The following is an 18,874-nucleotide window of genomic DNA, read 5'->3' on the forward strand; positions in this document are numbered from 1 at the left end:
AATATATATATATATATATATATATATATATATATATATATATATATTCTTACCTATTATATTAATAAGTTTTTAAAATATGCAGATATAGGCTGGCCAGTTAGCTTAGTTGGTTAGAGCTCAGCCTTGTAACACCAAGGTCACAGGTTTGGATCTCCGTATCAGCCAGCCACCAAAAAAAAAAAAAGTAGATATATTCTGTAAAAGTTTAAATACTTGAAAGACTAGGAAACTGTTGCTTGCAGTGCATAGTACCCAAGTCTGCAGAGACTATTTTAAATATGGGTTGTGATTTATTATCTGTGACAAGTAGAAGGAACCAGAGCATGAAAATTCCATGTTCTTTACATTGGACCTGGAAATGCATTATTGCATTAATGCATTTCAGAGTAATAATGCATTTCCGGATCCAGTGAAAAGAACATGAGGTTTCCATGCTCTGGTTCCACCTCCTTGTCACAGATAACAAAGGTAGCCTGCTACCATTTGCAAGACTGGGAATGAAGTGACTAGGCGTCTCCTAACAGCAACCACCTGGTCAAAGGGAAGATATGTAGAAATAGCAGTGGGGCAAAATTGATAACACCTGATTCTTTTTTTTTTCCAGTAAGAAGTCTAATAAATAATATGGGCTTCAGTATACAAAGATATTTGGACCTTCTACCCATTAATGCTGATGTATTTATTTTCATTAATTCATACACACACAGCTCCACTTGGGATCAAGGATACACGTTTTAGCGAAACATGACTATTTGTAAGAAGCATGAAGTATGGACGGACAGACAGACAGTGGCCATTAAACAAAGAAAAGGTACCAGCCCAGAGTGAATTTAAATCCATGCTCAGGGCATCCAGCAATCCAACACAGGGTTAAATACACTGATCAATCTCATGCTGCTACTTTTAAATCTGCAGTTTAAATTCTAAGTCTTTAAAACTCAGATAAAATGAAGAATATGGGATTAGAAGAAAAAGTATGTAATTATTTTTAAAATCAGCAGTGTGTTTTACCATAAATGCCCAAGATTTTAAAGTTGGAATTAAAACATTTTGGAAACTATTGTATTTTGTTCACATCTCTAATATATACTGGCATTATGCTAAAATTATTTATGTACATGCTGAACTCCTCCACTGGAGGTGAGCTCCTTAAGAGGACTCATTCACATACATAGACATCTGATATTGCAGAATAAATGAATGGATTACCAAAACACTAAAAATATAAGAAGCAGAATAATGACTTTCAGCTAGAAATGGCTTCTTGAATGTCAGTGTCTCTTCTAATTTTCCTAGAGGCACTTTTGAGATTTACGACAATTTTGTTTGTTGTTTTTGTTTTGCCCTTTATCTTAATTGTAAAAAAAAAAAAATTTGTGGGCCGGCCCGGTGGCGCACTGCTACAGTGCGCCGCTTGGCAAGCGCGGCGGCGCTCCCGCTGAGGGTTCGGATCCCACATACAGACCGGTTCCCGCTCACTGGCTGAGTGAGGTGCGGGTGCAGCACCGAGGTTTGTGATCCCGTTGCCGGTCCCCAGTCCGGTACGGGTGTGACACTGAGGGTTGCGATCCGTTGCCAGACACGAAAAAAAGACAAAAAGGAAAAAAAAAAATTTGTTATAATATAAAAGAAATCTTGACTAACACTCAAAGGTGAGGTACATAGATTTCATCCATTGTCGCTAAAAATATTTCTAAAATATACAAATTCAGCAAACAAACAAGGGAAATATTCACCTTCCATGGTCAAAAAAAAAAAATAAAGTCCATGTGAGCTACCATTTTATAACCACCTAAGCAACTGAAAGTTTCAAAAAATAAATTCTATTTTAAAGCCTAGTCACTTAGGTAAAACTCTAATATGATCAATTCTACAGAGCCATCTTTTTGTTACAGTGGAAGTTAATCCCAGGAACCCACCTGGTATATGTAAAAAGCTGAATTATAGAAACCAAGAAACCCCAGGAAAGAAATGAGTAATGGATTCTGCATTTGTTGCTATCTGTAGGATCTCCTTGCACTCTGAAGTTGATTTTGGTGAGTGGCTTGAGAATTAAAAACTACTTGAAATCAAGGTATCAGGCAAGGGAAGGAGAGCCACTTTAAAGAACTAGAATATATACCACTCAGTTCTCTATGGCTACCCGATTTAACAAAGTAAACTGCATGGGATCGCATAGTCCTTACTGAAGAGAGTGATAGTTACCTGAGTAAAAATAAAGTACAGAAAAATATTTCTCATTTCAGATTATTTACTGTTACCAGAACTATACTGAGTTATTATTCAGAAGGAAAGGCCACTTCTACTTTTATTGGCCCCAACCTTAAAACTAGAAGTATCAATACAAGTAGTCCTTGGGTGGGGCTGGCCACAAATGGAAGGCCATTAATGTGATCTCTCTTCCCCATCCCCTCAAGCTACACATACAAAGATGGGCTTAAGGATTGTCTGAAGCATTTTTAAAAAGCTTTGAAAAATGGATTCTTCGTAATGGTATCCACTATAATGAAGTTTTACTGGCATTTTTATTCTCTTAGAATAAGATATTCTTACACTATTCAAGCACTGAGGAAATTCATAAAAAAAGAAATACAAAGGAATAATACATAAGGAAAAGGAATGATGCATGACTTCATTCTTAAAGAGATGCAAAATGAGACATCATTTTTTTTTTCACTTATCAGATTGTCAAAAGTTTAAAAGTCTGATAATAGCGCTGTTGGTTTAAGTGTAGAAAAACAGGCATTTGCTACATGTGGGTGCCTAAATAGGTGTTACCTTTTCAGAAAATAATCTTACAATATTGGTCAGAATGATAAATCATATTTTATGACTTTGCAGCTTTAGTGCTAAAAATTCACCCTAAGGATACATTTGCAAAAAAGATGCCAAGACATATGCACCATAACTTTCACTGTAGTATACGTATTAGCCAAAAAATGGAAAGAGCACAAGCATCCATCAGTAAGGGACGGGGTAAATAACTGATTGTACAACCAATGTCACACTAGGTAGCCCTTTTAAAAGAACAGTATCTCTATACATACTTACATAGAAAGATCAAGATGGATTAGCTGAAAACACTTGTGCAGAACAGTATATATAATATCTCTTTGCTTTGTTATTTTGTTTTAAAGGATATATATCTATCACCCATACTGAATTTGACACTGATGTGGAAGACCCAACCAATGTCCTGGCTTCATTTTTCTGCTCCGCTTCAAAGCAAAACTTCTTCAAAAAGTTGTCCACATTTGCTGTTCTATACTTCTTCATTTCCTATTTATTCTTCAATCTGCTCCATACTGGCTTTTGCCTCTCATCTCTCTAAGAAAACTATAATTATCAGTGACCTCCATGTTGCCAAATCCAATGGCCAATTCTCTGTTTCCAACTTATTTGTCTTCTCTACATTATATAACTGACTACTTTTTTCTTCTTGAAACCCTTATCTCTATCTGAACTTCTAAATTTTGGAGTCCTATGTCCTATTATCTTTTCTATTTATACGTTCTCAATGGGCAAGATCATTCCAATCTCATGGGTTTAAATATCATCTTCTCAAATTTATTATTTCAGTCTGATCTCTCCCATGAATTTCATACTAATAAATCCAACAGTCAATTTGACATCTTCACTTAGATTTCTAACTTAATTGGCCCCTCACTGAACTTCTGATTTTTCACCCTCAATCTTATGATTCCCCCAGTTTTCTCTCTCTCAGTAAATGGCACCACATACATGGAAGTGCTCATGGCCAGAACCTCAGGGAGTTGACCCTCCACATTTAATCCATTAAGAAGTCCCACAGATTCTCTCCAACACCGTACTCTGCACCTGGCCCTTTTGTGACAAAATGGCACAAGTGGCCACTCCCAACTTCTTTATGGCTGACAACACGCTAGCCATGTGAGGTTCTGTTCTTGATTTTTAAGTACATTTTGTCTATTTTGATCTGATAACTGTAAGGTCTGACTCCTTTTTGGATGTATAATACAATGCAGTATAAACTAAGTCTCTCCAAAAAATATCATTCATATGATTACCTGACTATAACTTTCTAAAAGCAGATGCTAAAATGTGCCCTTCATTTGTTGGCAGTTACTGTCTCTTACCCTCTTCTTCCCAGGCTCAGAAGCACGAGTATCATAATCATCAGGGAGCTGAAGATAATCCTCCATTCTGCTGGCAATAGCCTCCCAGTCACGTTTCCTTTTAGTACCAGTCCTCAAGCCATCCAACTTGTCTGAGGGACAAACACAGAGCCGTAGCATTAAGGAAGAGTGTGAGTTTGCACATGACACACAAACAAGGGAAAAGAAGGCTGGAACACTTTCAGAGGGCACATCCACATTTTTGAGTGCAGCATCACTTGCAGATCCGAACTATCTTCTTGACTGGGATAATACCAAGTTCTGTGCACTTTCCATTGTTTGTCTGGTGTTCGTACTGGAAGCTTTTACATTACGATGTTGGTTTAAGTAACAAATACAGGCAAAGCAAGAAAAGGCATTTGTCTCCTGGCCTCCTGGTCCTCCCACCCCCCGCCAAATCACACTTCAGCTCTCATGTTCTGAAGGAAAATGTAAAGTTGTGTTTTTCTAAAGACCATTTCTTCCACTCTTTTCTTTAATACAAAATATTAACACCACTCATTTGATCTGTAATCACGTGTGATACTGTGTCATATGAAAAGCAGGTAATACTAAGAACTTAATAAGTCAAGCTAATGTTTAAGAAGGTTTTAGATTAACAATTTCTTGGGATTTTGGCTGCTGTAAGAGTATTCACCATGAGTTAATGTTTATGAATAAGCTGACTGTATGAGATCACCACTTTCTTTGGTTATACTATGAAGTGCTGTTGACCATTCTGAGGCTAAGGACTAGTCAGCCAAAGTGACTAGATCTGTGATTTCTTACTGAACCCCAAATCTGAGAGAGCTAGGCTTCCCAAGGGCTCAAAACTATAACCAATTAAACAAGCAGACATTGAGGATTCAGAAATTATGAGATATAAGTTTAGGTGTCTTAAAGAAGAACACACAGTGAAAATGTGTTGTGTCTCTTTTATTGGTTATTAATAATGATTTTGAATACTACAGGTGGAATATTGTGTTATACACATTTTTAGCTACATTGCAGCACTAAACTTTTAAATCATCTGAAGTTATATAAACACACTATTATTAAGCAAGTCAATAAAGGAAAGCCTAAAAACTTCAGAAACACACAATAACCATACTTCACTAAACTCGACAAAGAGTGCAGAGTCTATATAATAGAAATCTTTTAGGCACCGAGTTGGAGAGAACTTGACATGAAAAGAAAAGTGTAATGGCAGCAGTGGCAAGAAGGAGGGTGAGTTTATGCTTCAAATATAAATTTCACATACAACTAAGTGTACAAGCTTTAAAAACCAGTAAGACTTTGCATACTTGGCAAAGCTTTTAGTTCCTAAACCCCACCCCCATAAAAGCAATTATCATTGAAAAATGAATAAGGAAAATTACAACACTTTACAGAACTCAAGAAAATTTTATCATTTCATTTTGGCAAAATTTTAACATAGATGGGCTCAACAGAACCAGTCTTCTGATCTCCGCTGTAAGTCACATCCTGTACCAAATGGCTCTATCTACATGTATATGACGGGCCATATTATACATGATCTTAAAGTGACCCCTTGACTGCACAGGGACACAGAATATGGTATCAGAAAACCAACGAAGTCCCAAAACAATAAAACTGTTCTCAGTATAACAGTGTACAGTATTAGCAGAAAAGTAGGAAGCTCCACCACACTTATTAAATAAACCTTAAAGGATTTCCAAACTTAATACAATCAACTTTGACATTAACATACTTCAAAGAAAAAATTTCAAATTTCTTATTTCAATTCCAAGAACAGAGCATGGGCCAGGCAGCAATGCAGAAGGGCAGTGTGAAAAGTACACGAACTTTTTCCTCAAACACTGGGTATATGATAGGAGTTACAAACCAGGAGTTCCATATTTGCAACATGGAAGTTCAGGAGAGCATTTATTTCTAGTCTGAGCACCCTTGTTTGAAATGCTTAATTCGAAATTTTATCATGCAAATATGTTTATAGTTTCCTTCTTGGAGCTGAAGAAAGGCTCACACCTCTTCCACATGGCATACTGAAAACCCAAACACACAGATGGATGGTATAAGGTGAGGGAAGAGGAATCTGGGGTGTTAATTACAGAAGGAAGACTGGTGTCCAATACATTCACACTAATGATTTTCAGAGGTTTGAGTTTCAAAAGATGAAGTTTAAGATGAAGATGAAGTTTTAAATCCAACATGGCAGGTCACAGAATTTTACCACATCTTCAAAACAGTATATAGTACAACAAAAAAATTCTTTAGATACATCTATGTATTTTCTAAATGTAAATGGTATTTCTGAAAATCTGTTCAAGGTAAACACACAAAGGTTATGTGCCTATACAAATAATAATTATATTCCAACTGTGAAGAGATGAATCTGTCTGACATGTAGAAGGCCAATATACAACTCCTACGTAGAGACAAATGACACTGAGATGAGAAAAACGGAAATATTTCATACAGAGAAACCTAAATTCGGATGATAAGAGTCTCAATTATTCTAGTTTTCACAGAGAACCTAAAGTTATGTCAATGGAATTTAAGTAGCTTCAGTGAATCCCAGTATCTGATCTGGCATGTACCTCCCTCCCTTGCATTAGGGTGCCTGTGTCCCGGTTGGGAAGGAGCCAGTCAGGTGCAACTGAAGGTGGGCCACAGGCAGCCTTCAACAACTCCACGACGCCCATGCCAGATGTAGCTCAGGCCTGTTCTGAACTGTTCTAAAATTACACCACTTCCAATTTAACACTCAGATACAGGCTGAACTGTATACTGTATTTAATGAGCATAGATCAAGAATCTGCAATGAGATCTAACCACCTGCTTGGAAGACTGCAGATAAGTATTTTCTCACTGGCAGACTCATTTATGAATCAAAATTCCTCAGTTTCAGATTCAGCTCTTCTCTGGCTCAATGTGAGACACTGCTAAGGCTTAATATGTTTCCACCCAGCATAATCATGTGACCAAGAGTAATTTAAGAATGTTGGTAAAGTACTTAGAAAAATAAATTGTACCTGGTAATCAAATATATTAAATTCGTTACAATAAGGAAGGCAACATAAATAGGCCAATTCTCAGATGCAAAATCCTCAAGTTTTAGAAAAGAATCTTCTTCTCAATTGGCTCAATGGACCAATTTCAAAGAAGTGAGCACTTTCAAGAATGCTCACACTCAATGTGCTTTCCTCCATCGCTGTATTAGCTCTCAAGATAACAGTGGTGCAAGATGGAAGTACTTGTATAAAACATCATTGTCACTCTTATTAAAAACAAACAAAGGGCCAGCCCGAGGCTCACTTGGGAGAGTGTGGTGCTGATAACACCAAGGCCACGGTTTCGGATCCCTATATAGGGATGGCCGGTTAGATCACTTGGGAGAGCATGGTGCTGACCACACCAAGTCAAGGGTTAAGATCCCCTTACTGGTCATCCTTTAAAAAAAAAAAAAAAAACCCAACTACAAAAATGTTAGAATTTATTTTCCAGACTTACTACCAGATCTTCAGTGCTTTTAATTAAAATGATTCATTTAAGAAATCAATTTCTGGAACTCATTGTCTAACATTGTCTTTAAAATTGACTGAATTTGTATAAAATATATTTTCTGAGAAGCAAATGGTAGACAGGCCAGAATCTTTTCCAGAAATTAATACCAAAATTAATATATTTTCTTGATGTCATCATAACTAAATTCTACTTTCCTTTTTCTTTATAAACTAGAAAGTAGAAAATTAACTTGCTTGAGTTTAAAAAAGCATTATCTCAGAACATACTACATAAGGCCTCTGAAGATTTTATGCTTAGCTAAAATATTTATCAATTTTACAATCCCCTTGTTTATCTTTATTTATGATCTACCTTTGCCCCAAAAGATAATCACTAATGAAAAAAACCAGAAGACAGAAATAATCTTAAGTCTTATGGGCTATTCTCAAAGTACAGAACTTCAGAGTTAATCTAATGTCAAAATAAGCAGAACTAAAGAATTATTATTTAACAAGTAACTCGTGATTATTATTTTCCAACATATTCAATTGCATTTAAACACATAAGTGCTTAAAGGTCTAGGGAAGGAGGTGGTTGTTACTAAGATTTTCCACAGGGAGAAGACTAGTAGATATCAGTAGATACTAGCACATATCAGTAACCACATATAATTTTCACATGATATACACTGAAAAAATTTTTAGACTTTACACCTTTACAACAAAGCACCTATCCCAATTAGTAGTACTACAGTCTGTGGAACTGTCTTTTAACACAAGACCTGGTCAACATCAACTGCTAACACAAGCAGTTGGGCAAAATAAAAGGCATAACCTATGCAATCATGTATAAAATGCACTCCTCTGATGTCAGAAACACAACGTGTCCCAAGCAGTGAAACAGCTAAATGACTCAAACTTGCTCTATGAATTTAAGATACGTAGATGGTTAATTTAGTTTTGGAGTAACAGCATGATACCAGGAAGAGAAACGCAGAGACTGACAGTCATACTTCATACATCAGTAAGGTGGATCTTCTCAAAAAGTCTTTAGCACATTTTCTTATATTTTTATTAATACATCTTAATCAACATGTTAAATGATTCTTTTTAAGTAAAGTAAAAAACTGAAAAAACGTTTTGCAGTATTACCATGAAATACTGAAGGAATCCATTGGATACATATGATTTTTTGCTTGACAGATAACCTCACATGAAGCAACTCCAAATTTTGATTTAGACAATCATTTTAAACAGTTTACTATGTAATCTGGAACTACAGAAAACTTGAAGGAAAATTTAAATGGCATCTGATAAAGTAGGATCCTCAAAAAACCTAAATTATATATCTACTTTCCTGTACCCAGAAACTCTAATTTATTATTGTACAAGAAAAATAACTGCCTTTTAATTAATTTTTAAACTTTAATATTTATTATTATTACTATTATTATCCAAAGTATTCATAATCAGGTTCAACTTTGGACTGCTGTTAAATATTCTTTAAAAAAAAGAAATCTCATCAGCACCACCATTTCAGTTTAATATGAAAGAATGGATTTTTAGAAGTGACAGTATTTTGTTACTGAACTTATCAAATATTTCCTTTTACTCTAAAAACTTTAAATAGTATTGAAGGCAGTTCTTTTAAAGCACTCTTTTCATTCTGTCACAAGATATAACTAGTTAAACCAAAAGCTAGTGAAACTGGAAGATGTAAAGTAGGCCAAAATTTTCATTTTAAGCAGAAGTTTTGGGAAATTTGTCCTTCTTACAGTAGAAAGATCTATGACCATCACCATCAGGTATCACATATAAAAACAGGAAAAAGGAAATACCCACCTAGCTTTGCCTCAGATGTGTCCATCTCCCATTTGCTTTTCGGAATGTAACCCTAAATCGTACACAGAGAGAAGCTCGTAGGGTTAGAAAGAGACACATACATGCATATCACTTTTGAACTGGAAAAGCATTAAAACTGGGAATGGATTCAGTTTCCACTCACTAGTTATAAATATATCCTTAGGAAAAACACAATCTCATTATCTTTGAAGAAACTAAATTACCAAATTCATCAAACTTCACTGCCCAGATTTCAGAGTAGTCACTTCAGAATAATATCATGAAGGTGCTTTGGCAAATCTATAGTTCAGGCCTCAAAATTGTAGTCTGAACAAGAACTGTATAGCAAATATGATAAGAATGTACAGGTAGTTACTGTGCTAATATTAATATTGTTCAGAGTATCAGAGAATTTGTAATACTGGCTAGCTTAATGTCTAAATACAATTGCTATTCTCAAGTGATAGTAGCTACAAGGTCCAAAAAGTGTTCTTCAAGATTGTTACTTTATATTCCAGTGTAATTTTAAGTTCTCAAAAGAAAGGAGAAAGATTGATATCACTGAACCCAATTACCCAATTATGAAATTCAATGTCATTTTAAAATGACTCAATCCATTTACCAGTTAGATCTTACAAAGACTGATTTTATTGAATCAATTTCAGAGTATTTCTCTTTCATCAGTTGGAAATTAGATTATAATTTCTGATGTCTTTTAAAATTACATTTTCGTATTATATGAAAAACCAGAAATCTCTACAGGTAACTTGCATCTTATATTTCATAAAATAACTGGGTGGTTTATATCAAACAAACTTCCAAAAGATTTTAAAATTTCCCAATGTGCCTATTGAGTTATGTAGTAATCCTTTTTGTTTATTCATCTAGCATCATGTGTGTTTTCTCCATGTGAGGTTTATCATGATTCCGCTTTTCCTTCATTTGCACTGTTTCCTATTAGACCCTAACATACAGAAACTTTAATATTAGGACCTAGTAAATAGGACGGACTGATGAAGTGTCAGCATCTTCTTTTATGAAACTGCAAATCTCTCTACTGTTGGGAATGTTCAAGTTCATAGGACAGACTGACACACAGGTAAGTCAGATAGTATGTTGAAAATTTCATGACAACAGTTTCTGTGTAGGAGTTTACTAGAGCATCATCATTATTCCAGGAAACCCATGGGTTTCATACATTCCCAGTCTTTAAGTCAGAACTAATAATTTAATTTCAACTTACTAGGTAGTGTTTTCAGGTTATAAATTATGTATCTTTTCCAAATACATTTTTAGAACAAACCAAGACAAAGCCATGCTGAAGTAATGGTGCTAAAAGATAAGTACTGGGGAAATTTGTACAAGTTATATCTCAAAAATCATTTGAAAACCTTAAACATCAATGGAACAATATATTGATAAACTCTGACTCATATCTATTCAGTTCACTAAAGAAGGCAAACTATTATACCAATGATCCCCCCCCAAAGGATTCAACCAAGAAAAGTTTGGATTTCATCCATCTACATTCATCAGTACAGAGTGGGAATGCAAAGTTTACTGAGAATTCTATCAAAATGGTCTGAATAGCACAAGACTTGCTCTTAACCCCTTGGTTAATATTCTCCAAGAATCTTTTACTTTTGGTATAGACTCCAACAGTAGAAGATCTGGATTCTGCATTTTTGAATGGGTTAAGAGAAGTTTTATAACATAAAGTTAAGCAAATGACTATATTAATTTCTCCCTGCTGGAACCATCTTGTTCTTCCTTCAAACTATGTCATCCTCCCATTGCTTGAAATGGCAGGCCACTTGGAAATAAAAGAGATGGTCCAGCAGGGTAGAATTCTATGGTTTCCTTGCCATGTCTCTGATGTAAAGATACAGCATTACAGTGTGTTTCTTTTTAAAAAAATAATAGCACATTCAATTAAAAGTTCCAAGTTGTGACCTACATCTAAGTAAGTCAGATATCATGACCATATCCTGAACTAAAATCTCTACGAAAGGAAGACGGGGCTTCAGAAAGCTAAAACATTATAGACTTCTCACATGAGCACTTTCTAGTGTACACACTGCAAGCAGCTGAAGCAGCTTAGCCATATTCCAGAACAGCATGAACCTCTAAGTGAATTTCCTGCCTACATTTTAAATTATGTCAAAATACAACTTAAGAAAAACAGACTTTGTTTAGAAAAAAAAAATACTGAGACCCAAATGCCATTAAGCTTAGTTTTTAATCCACATTTGAAATCTAGGAATGTAGAGGTTGACACCATCTCTATATAGACACAGTTTCTATCAAGAGTCCTCTATATCACACATGGGTTTGATGGGATCACTCCTTAGAGACTGTGTATACTCTAGGGGGTAAGAATCAGGGTTTTCACTTTGTACATTTTCAGAAGAATATGAGAAGCAACTTTAGCAAGGGCTGAAGAATTAAATAAATCAAGTAATATTCTGGATTAAAAAAGCAACACTTTTCCAAGGCATTGCTAATCTCTGTACCTCATCAGCAAACACTGAAAAGTCAACATAACTCTATAGGTCGCACATTCTTGAATGACAGGGAAGGCAAACATCTCTACAGAGGTGTGATCAAAAGCATTTACATTAGGTACACAGGAACTTTGAACTCACACTATGTCAGCCTGTAATCAGCCTAAGCAAAATCCATTGGCTACACAGTCAAATAATTTTTCCCACCACTTAGGGTAAAATGCGGAAGAACAAATCCAGCAGACAGTGGCAACCCTCTGCCTCCTCATTCAATAAGTTCTTCTGCCTCAGTTGACAGAAACTCAATTTTGAGATCTTGCAGCAAAGAAGAGACAGTTATGCATATGCTGGGTAGGCTGGACCAATATCTGCTGGAATGTAAGAATGCCCTTTCATATGAAATTGATTTTCTTAAAAAGCATACTCTTCTAAACCATCGACAAGTAGGTGAGTGAGTACAAGATAAGTTTCTTAGCATTCTGTTAAAATTTTCTTTTAACAACAAAGTAGAGGGTTTTTTTGGTCTGGGGAAAAATAAAGAGTATCTAAAAGTCTCCTTGAAGATGGTTATGGAAACTTTTACCATTAAAGTGTTTATCAACAGTAGTAATCTGACCACATATATCAGTTTAAACTCGTCTTAAAAATTTAAATAACGAGACACTGTTCAAAGTGGTTGGTCTGTCTCCTACCAGTTCGCTTTCCTCTTCCTCTGCATCTTTCTTTTCTTCCTTTTGTTCTTCAATATTTGCATCAAAATCTTCCATCTCTACCTACACCATGCCAATAATCATTCAAAAAAAAAAAGATTGAGTTAACATTTAGGAAAGTGTTGATTCTCTCATTGAGATCTGGAATGAGCAAAGTTTCCCAGAGCAAGACAGCACAGACTCACTGTTACATACCAAGTCACTTTAACACCTTAAATTTTGAAATAGAACTGATAGAAGACAGAACAATATTTCTCCCAATAATTTTCCTGGGATATCCATCTTTACAATTCCCTATAAAGTTAAGTATAAAGCTCTGTTCTAAGTAGATGGTTACTTGTTTTGAATGCCTACAGATTAGCGGGATTTCTTTCTAAAACTTTAACAAGTATTTTTCCAGTCAGGTAAAACATGTATAATTCAAACTTCAAAAAGAAAAGGTATAGTAAAAAATAGGATGATAGCAGCTTGGCCCAAAATGATAGTAATGCAAATGAGGGTAGATGGATTAGAGAAGTATTTATAAGGTAAAACTGACCCGCCCAACCACCCCCCCCAAAATGGTGGAGGGACAAGGTTGAACATCGGTATAAGGAAGAGTAGAGAGTCAGGAATAACTCCCAGATTACTGATTTCAGCAATCAAGTGATTGGTGGTTCTAATAACTAAAACAGAATATTAGAAGAACAGTTGGATAACTATATTTCAGATAGGCTGAATTTGCGTTGTACTAAGATAATAACATGGTTCTTTTGTAGAGAATTTTGGAAATAATTGTGATATTATTCACTCCAATCTTTATAATATTAAGGGCATGTAAGTGTCAATCCAAGCTACTAGAAAGATTCAGATTATCTATACGGAATATATGAAATGAAAATAAAGCCTAGGATAGAGCCTAAAGGAGCTCTTTTAAGAACTGATTAGTAGGAGAAGCCAGTGAAAGTGATGGCCAAAGAGGTAAAGAAAACCAGAAGAATATGGACTTACAGATGATAAGAGAAAAATACGTTTTTAAGAAGATGGGCATAGTCAACTATGTCACATGTAGCTGCAAAACTAAGCAACCAGAGAAATGAGAATTGTCCATTGTCATGGAAATCATTGGTGAGAAAGTCTTTCTAGAGAATGAATGGTAGGGACAGACGCCAGAAAGAAATAGGTTGAGAAGTGGCATTGGAGTTAAAAACACAATGACATTAAGTGCAGATAACTTTCACTCACAGGAAGAGATCAAGTAAAACAAAAGTACACAACTGATTAAAATAGAAAATCTTTCCTTTTTCATGATGAAGACGTTCTTCTACCAAATTAATAATCAATTCAGGCAAGAATTATCAAAGAGTAAAAATCTATTCGGGAACAGGATATTAATAGCTTCAAAGTATTTCCCTATAGATTATTTATTACGAACAGAAAAAAGTAGAAAAATTTGCTAGATACCACCTTAACCAAATGATTAATATCTATATCACTAATAATGAGATAAACTGATATTATATGGCTCCTGATGTGATGCATTGAGGATACAACATCACTTATGTAGCATTCCTGCTAATGCTGAACCTAAACCTAAGCATGTGGAAACAAATGGACAAACCTAAATTGAGGGGCATTCTACAAAACAACTGGCCTGTACTCTTCAAAAATTCTTTGCTTTCATGACAATGACAAGGCTGAGAAACTATTTTTTACATTAAAGAATTGACTGGATCCTGGATTTTTAAAAATTGCTAAGAAGCACATTATAGGAACAACTGGTAAAATCTGAATATGGACTGTATATGAGATAATTCAAGAAATTTAATTCAGAAAATTTAATATTACTTAATATAGCATTTTATCAATTTAAATTTCCTAAATCTGAGGGCCGGCCCGTGGCTCACTCGGGAGAGTGCGGTGCTAATAACACCAAGGCCCTGGGTTCGGATCCCATATAGGGATGGCCGGTTCGCTCACTGGCTGAGCGTGGTGCTGATAAAACCAAGTCAAAGGTTAAGATCCCCTTACCGGTCATCTTTAAAAAAAAAAAAAAAAAAAATTTGTAGGGCAGACTGGAAATTTCATCAGGAGTTGATGTTACAGTCTTGAGTCTAAAGACAGTCTGGGGGCAGAATTTCTTTCTCTTTGAGAGACCTCAGTCTTTTCTCTTAAGGCCTTCAACTGAGTGGATGTGGTTAACATTTAATAAATAAATTTCCTAAATCTGATAATTAACTGGTTTTGTAAGAGAATGTCCTTGTCCTCAGAAGATATCTATTGAAGTATCTATGGGTGAAGGATTATGAGGTCTGCAACTTAACTCTCAAATGGCTCCACAATAATAGTGACAACATTAATAATAATAGTATTAATAACAAGCATATATCTATATAGAGAAAAATGTGGCAAAATATTAACAATTGTTAAATCTCAATGAAAGGTACACAGGTGTTCTTACACTATTTGTGTAACTTCTCTGTAAGTTTAAAATTTTTCAAATAAAGAGGTGAAAAAAAATGTCACTTTGCATTGCATTTGAGCCAAAGGATACTCACCTCTTCAATAGCAGCATCTTGCAGCAAAGAACGAATGTCTAGGCGCATCATGTGACGAGGTGCAGTTTCCCAGTGATCGGCCATCTATTGAGAGATTCAGGAGATCAATTTATCTCTGGAAACTTGGTCAAATAAAGACCAAGTGAGTAAGTTAACTAATACTGTGAAGTCTAACTGGCCAGTCCCAGGAAGAGCTAGGCCACCTCTTTCACTTATATTGAAAGGAAAAGAAACATTTACTAAAATTCTGAAAGAAAATGAAGTTTGGGGTATACCACATCATTCTATGATTCTGAAAATCACCTTGTTTATTTCTTTAAGCTTTCTTCCATGAATATTTCTCTTGCCACAAGTCTGGTTATCTGCACTCATTTCAGCCAAATATACCTAAGCAAGAGTGAATAATGATCAGGCAAAGAAATATAATACTTACATGACAACGCAAAGTGTTTTAAAGTTCTTTTAAGTCTATACCTCAAATCCCTTGGTTTTTGCTGCACTCCAAAACTGGTCAAAATGTCTAACTCTGTCATTGATGGCATCCAGGATGATGAAGGGGAAAAAGCCATCATCCAGAGTCTTTTTGAAAGTTTTGAACATGCTGGTGCGGTAAGTCTCCTCCATCTCAGCTTCATATTCATATTCCATTACCTAAGATCCCCCAAAAGAGATCTGGAGTTAGCAAAAGTGAAGAATCATCCAAAACCTTTTCCCTGGTTAGCACCTGGATAGGGATGACTTCGTAGTGTTTCCTTCACACCTGAATACTAAAGTTTGGGTTCAGAAAAGATGGAAGTCTTTGTCTTAAAAAAAGCAACATCTCTCTCTGAACACATTTTCCTTTAAATACTATTAATGAATCAGAATATGATCTGAGAGGACTATATCATACCTTCTTTTTCACTTTCTTTCCAGAATCTGGGTCTTTTTCTTCTTTTTCCACTTCAGTGATGAAGTAATCATCCAGGCTTAGAACTCTGGGTGCAGGTCCTCCAAATTCTACCTCCTTATCCTAAGAATCATATAGCCAAGAAGGTTAAAAAGAATTTATGGAGTAAATTAATGAATGTTCACACCATGGTTCCCTCTCGTGGCTAAATAATGTACAATCTTCTGGTGGTTTCAAATCAAGCAAATGCAAAATAATTTGTCTAAGTAGATAAAAATGTATATGGGACAATGTCTTCCATAAGCACCAACTCTAACAGATCACATGGGAGATACCTATATCAATATTACATGCTTGCTAAGAAGGCATGTGGCTAACACAACCAACTCGTTTTTCAGCTTTCCCATACTCACTCGAATAAGTTTTGCAACATGTGTCTTTCCACTGCCAGGCAATCCTCTCATTATAACAACAATCTGAAACACAATGGACAAAATCAATCACTCACTCCGAGTAGTTTTTTCCCAATGAGATCTTAGTTAACAATAATCCATCATTTTCTAGGATATACCATATGATAGGCCATAAAACAAACCTTAATAAATCTGAAAGGATAGAAATAACACAAAGTATGTTATCTGACCACAATGGAATGAAATGAGAAATTAACAGTAGGAAAAAATTTGGGAAATTCACAAATATGTGAAAATTAAACAACATACTCCTAAATAACAAATGAATCAAAGAAGAAATTCTGAAAGAAATCAGAAAATACTCTGAGGTGAATAAAATAAAGATACAACACACCAAAGCTTATGAGATACAGCTAACACAGTGCTTAAAAGGAAATTATAGCTATGAATGCCCATATTAAGAAAGAAGAAAGGTCTCAAATCAATAACCTAATCTTCTGCCTTAAACAATGGAAAAAGAAGAACTAAAACCTAAAGAAACAGAAGGAAGGAAATACAGTTTACAGTAGAAGCTGGTAATTCTTTTTGTCTGTTTGGGGTTTTTTTTGGTGGATGGCCAGTATAGAGCAGAAGTTAATAAAATGAAAGGAGAAAGACAATACAGAAGAAAAAAAAAATCAACAAAACCCATAGCTGGTTCCTTGAAAAGTTCAACAAAATCAACATAGACTGATCAATAAAAAAATACTGACCGATAAAAAAAGAGAGAAGACTCAAATTAGTATCAGAAATGAAAGAGGGAACATTAGAACTAACCTAACAGAAACAAAAAAGGATTACAAAAGTATACCGTGAATAACTATATGCCGACAAATTAGGTAATTTGGATGAAAAGGACAAATTCTTAGAAAGACAGATAACTGACTCAAGAAGAAATAGACAGTCTGAATACACCTATGATAAGTGAAGATACTGAATTAGTAATGAAAATAACTACCCACAAAGAAAACCCCAGGCCCAGATGGCTTCATCACTGAATTCTACCAAACATCTAAAGAATTAATACCACCTCTTCACAAATTCTTCCAAAAAAAAGAAGAGGAAGGAACAATTTCTAACTTATTTTATGAGGCCAGCATTACCCTCATACCCAAACCAGACAAAGACATTATAAGAAAAGGAAGCTACAATACCTCTTATGAACATGGGTGCAAAAATCCTCAACCAAATACTAGCAAACTGAATCCAGCAACATATGAAATGAATTATATGCCATGACCAAGTGAGATTTATCCCAGGGATAATGTGCAAGTTAAAATGTGGAAATCAATTGAAGTAACACATCATGTCAATAGACTAAAAAAAAAAAAAAAAAAACACACGATCATCTCAATTGATGCAGAAAAAGTATTCAACAAAATCCAAAACCCTTTCATGATAAAAACATTCAACAAACTAGGAATGAAATGGAACTTCCTCACTCTGATAAAGTGCACCTATGAAAAATTCAGTTAACATCATTCTTAATGGTGAAAGACAGGATGTTCTTCAAGATCAGGAACAAGACAAGGATGTCCTCTCTCACCACATCTATTCCACACTGTACTGGAGGTTCTAGCCAAGGCAATTCAGCAAGAAAAAGAAATAAAAAGGGAGAGGGAGGGGGGAAAGAGGAATTAGTAAAGGAAAATCAACTACATTGTATATTGATAAATTAAAATAAAAAAAAAAGAAATAAAAGGCATCCCGCTTAGAAAGGAAGTAAGACTATATTTGCAGATGACGTGATTTTATATACAGAACATCCTAAGAATCCATTAAAAATCTTTAATAAGCAAGTTCAGCAATTTTTGCAGGATTTTTAATAAACAAGTTTAGCAATTTTGCAGGATACAAGATGAATACATAAAAATCAACTGTATTTCTATGTATTTGCTATGAACAATCCAAACATGAAATTAAACTATATCAGTAACACTAAATGTGAATGGACTAACAACCAAACAAAAGGCAGAGATTGCCAGACTGCATTAAAAAACATGATCCAGGCCTGGCAAAAAATAAAAATGAAAAACATGATCCAATTATAGATCGTCTGGATGGAGTAGAGACATCAGGAAATATAAACAAGAAATGACAAAATGGAGTCAGAATGGCCAAGCTGAGCTATATAGCAGAATCAGAACATACAAGCAGAACTAGCTGCAAACTACATGCTGACATCCTGTATGGTTGCTGGGGTAATGGGGAAATAGGGAGGGGCAATGGGCTATCTGAAACATATATAAAGCAGGCAAGCTGGAAATAAAATTGCTTAGTGTTCTACACTAAGTCCCAGAACTTTGTGTCTGGCAT

General features: G+C 35.1%; 1 protein-coding gene across 1 annotated transcript in view; it reads right to left on the reverse strand.

The window, feature by feature from the left end:
* YLPM1 (YLP motif containing 1) overlaps nucleotides 1–18,874 on the reverse strand; it is a gene marked incomplete at its 5' end in the record, with an annotated part of 69,452 nt that overhangs the window by 3,281 nt on the left and 47,297 nt on the right. The window contains 8 exons of the mRNA XM_008567531.1: nucleotides 4,119–4,249; nucleotides 9,467–9,518; nucleotides 12,663–12,743; nucleotides 15,218–15,301; nucleotides 15,521–15,604; nucleotides 15,692–15,868; nucleotides 16,110–16,229; nucleotides 16,520–16,582. Coding sequence (XP_008565753.1) covers nucleotides 4,119–4,249; nucleotides 9,467–9,518; nucleotides 12,663–12,743; nucleotides 15,218–15,301; nucleotides 15,521–15,604; nucleotides 15,692–15,868; nucleotides 16,110–16,229; nucleotides 16,520–16,582 — 792 coding nt within the window. The remainder of the gene's footprint in view (nucleotides 1–4,118; nucleotides 4,250–9,466; nucleotides 9,519–12,662; nucleotides 12,744–15,217; nucleotides 15,302–15,520; nucleotides 15,605–15,691; nucleotides 15,869–16,109; nucleotides 16,230–16,519; nucleotides 16,583–18,874) is intronic.

The sequence above is a fragment of the Galeopterus variegatus genome, unplaced genomic scaffold (assembly GCF_000696425.1).
Source record: "Galeopterus variegatus unplaced genomic scaffold, G_variegatus-3.0.2 Scaffold325, whole genome shotgun sequence".
Lineage (NCBI taxonomy): Eukaryota > Metazoa > Chordata > Mammalia > Dermoptera > Cynocephalidae > Galeopterus > Galeopterus variegatus.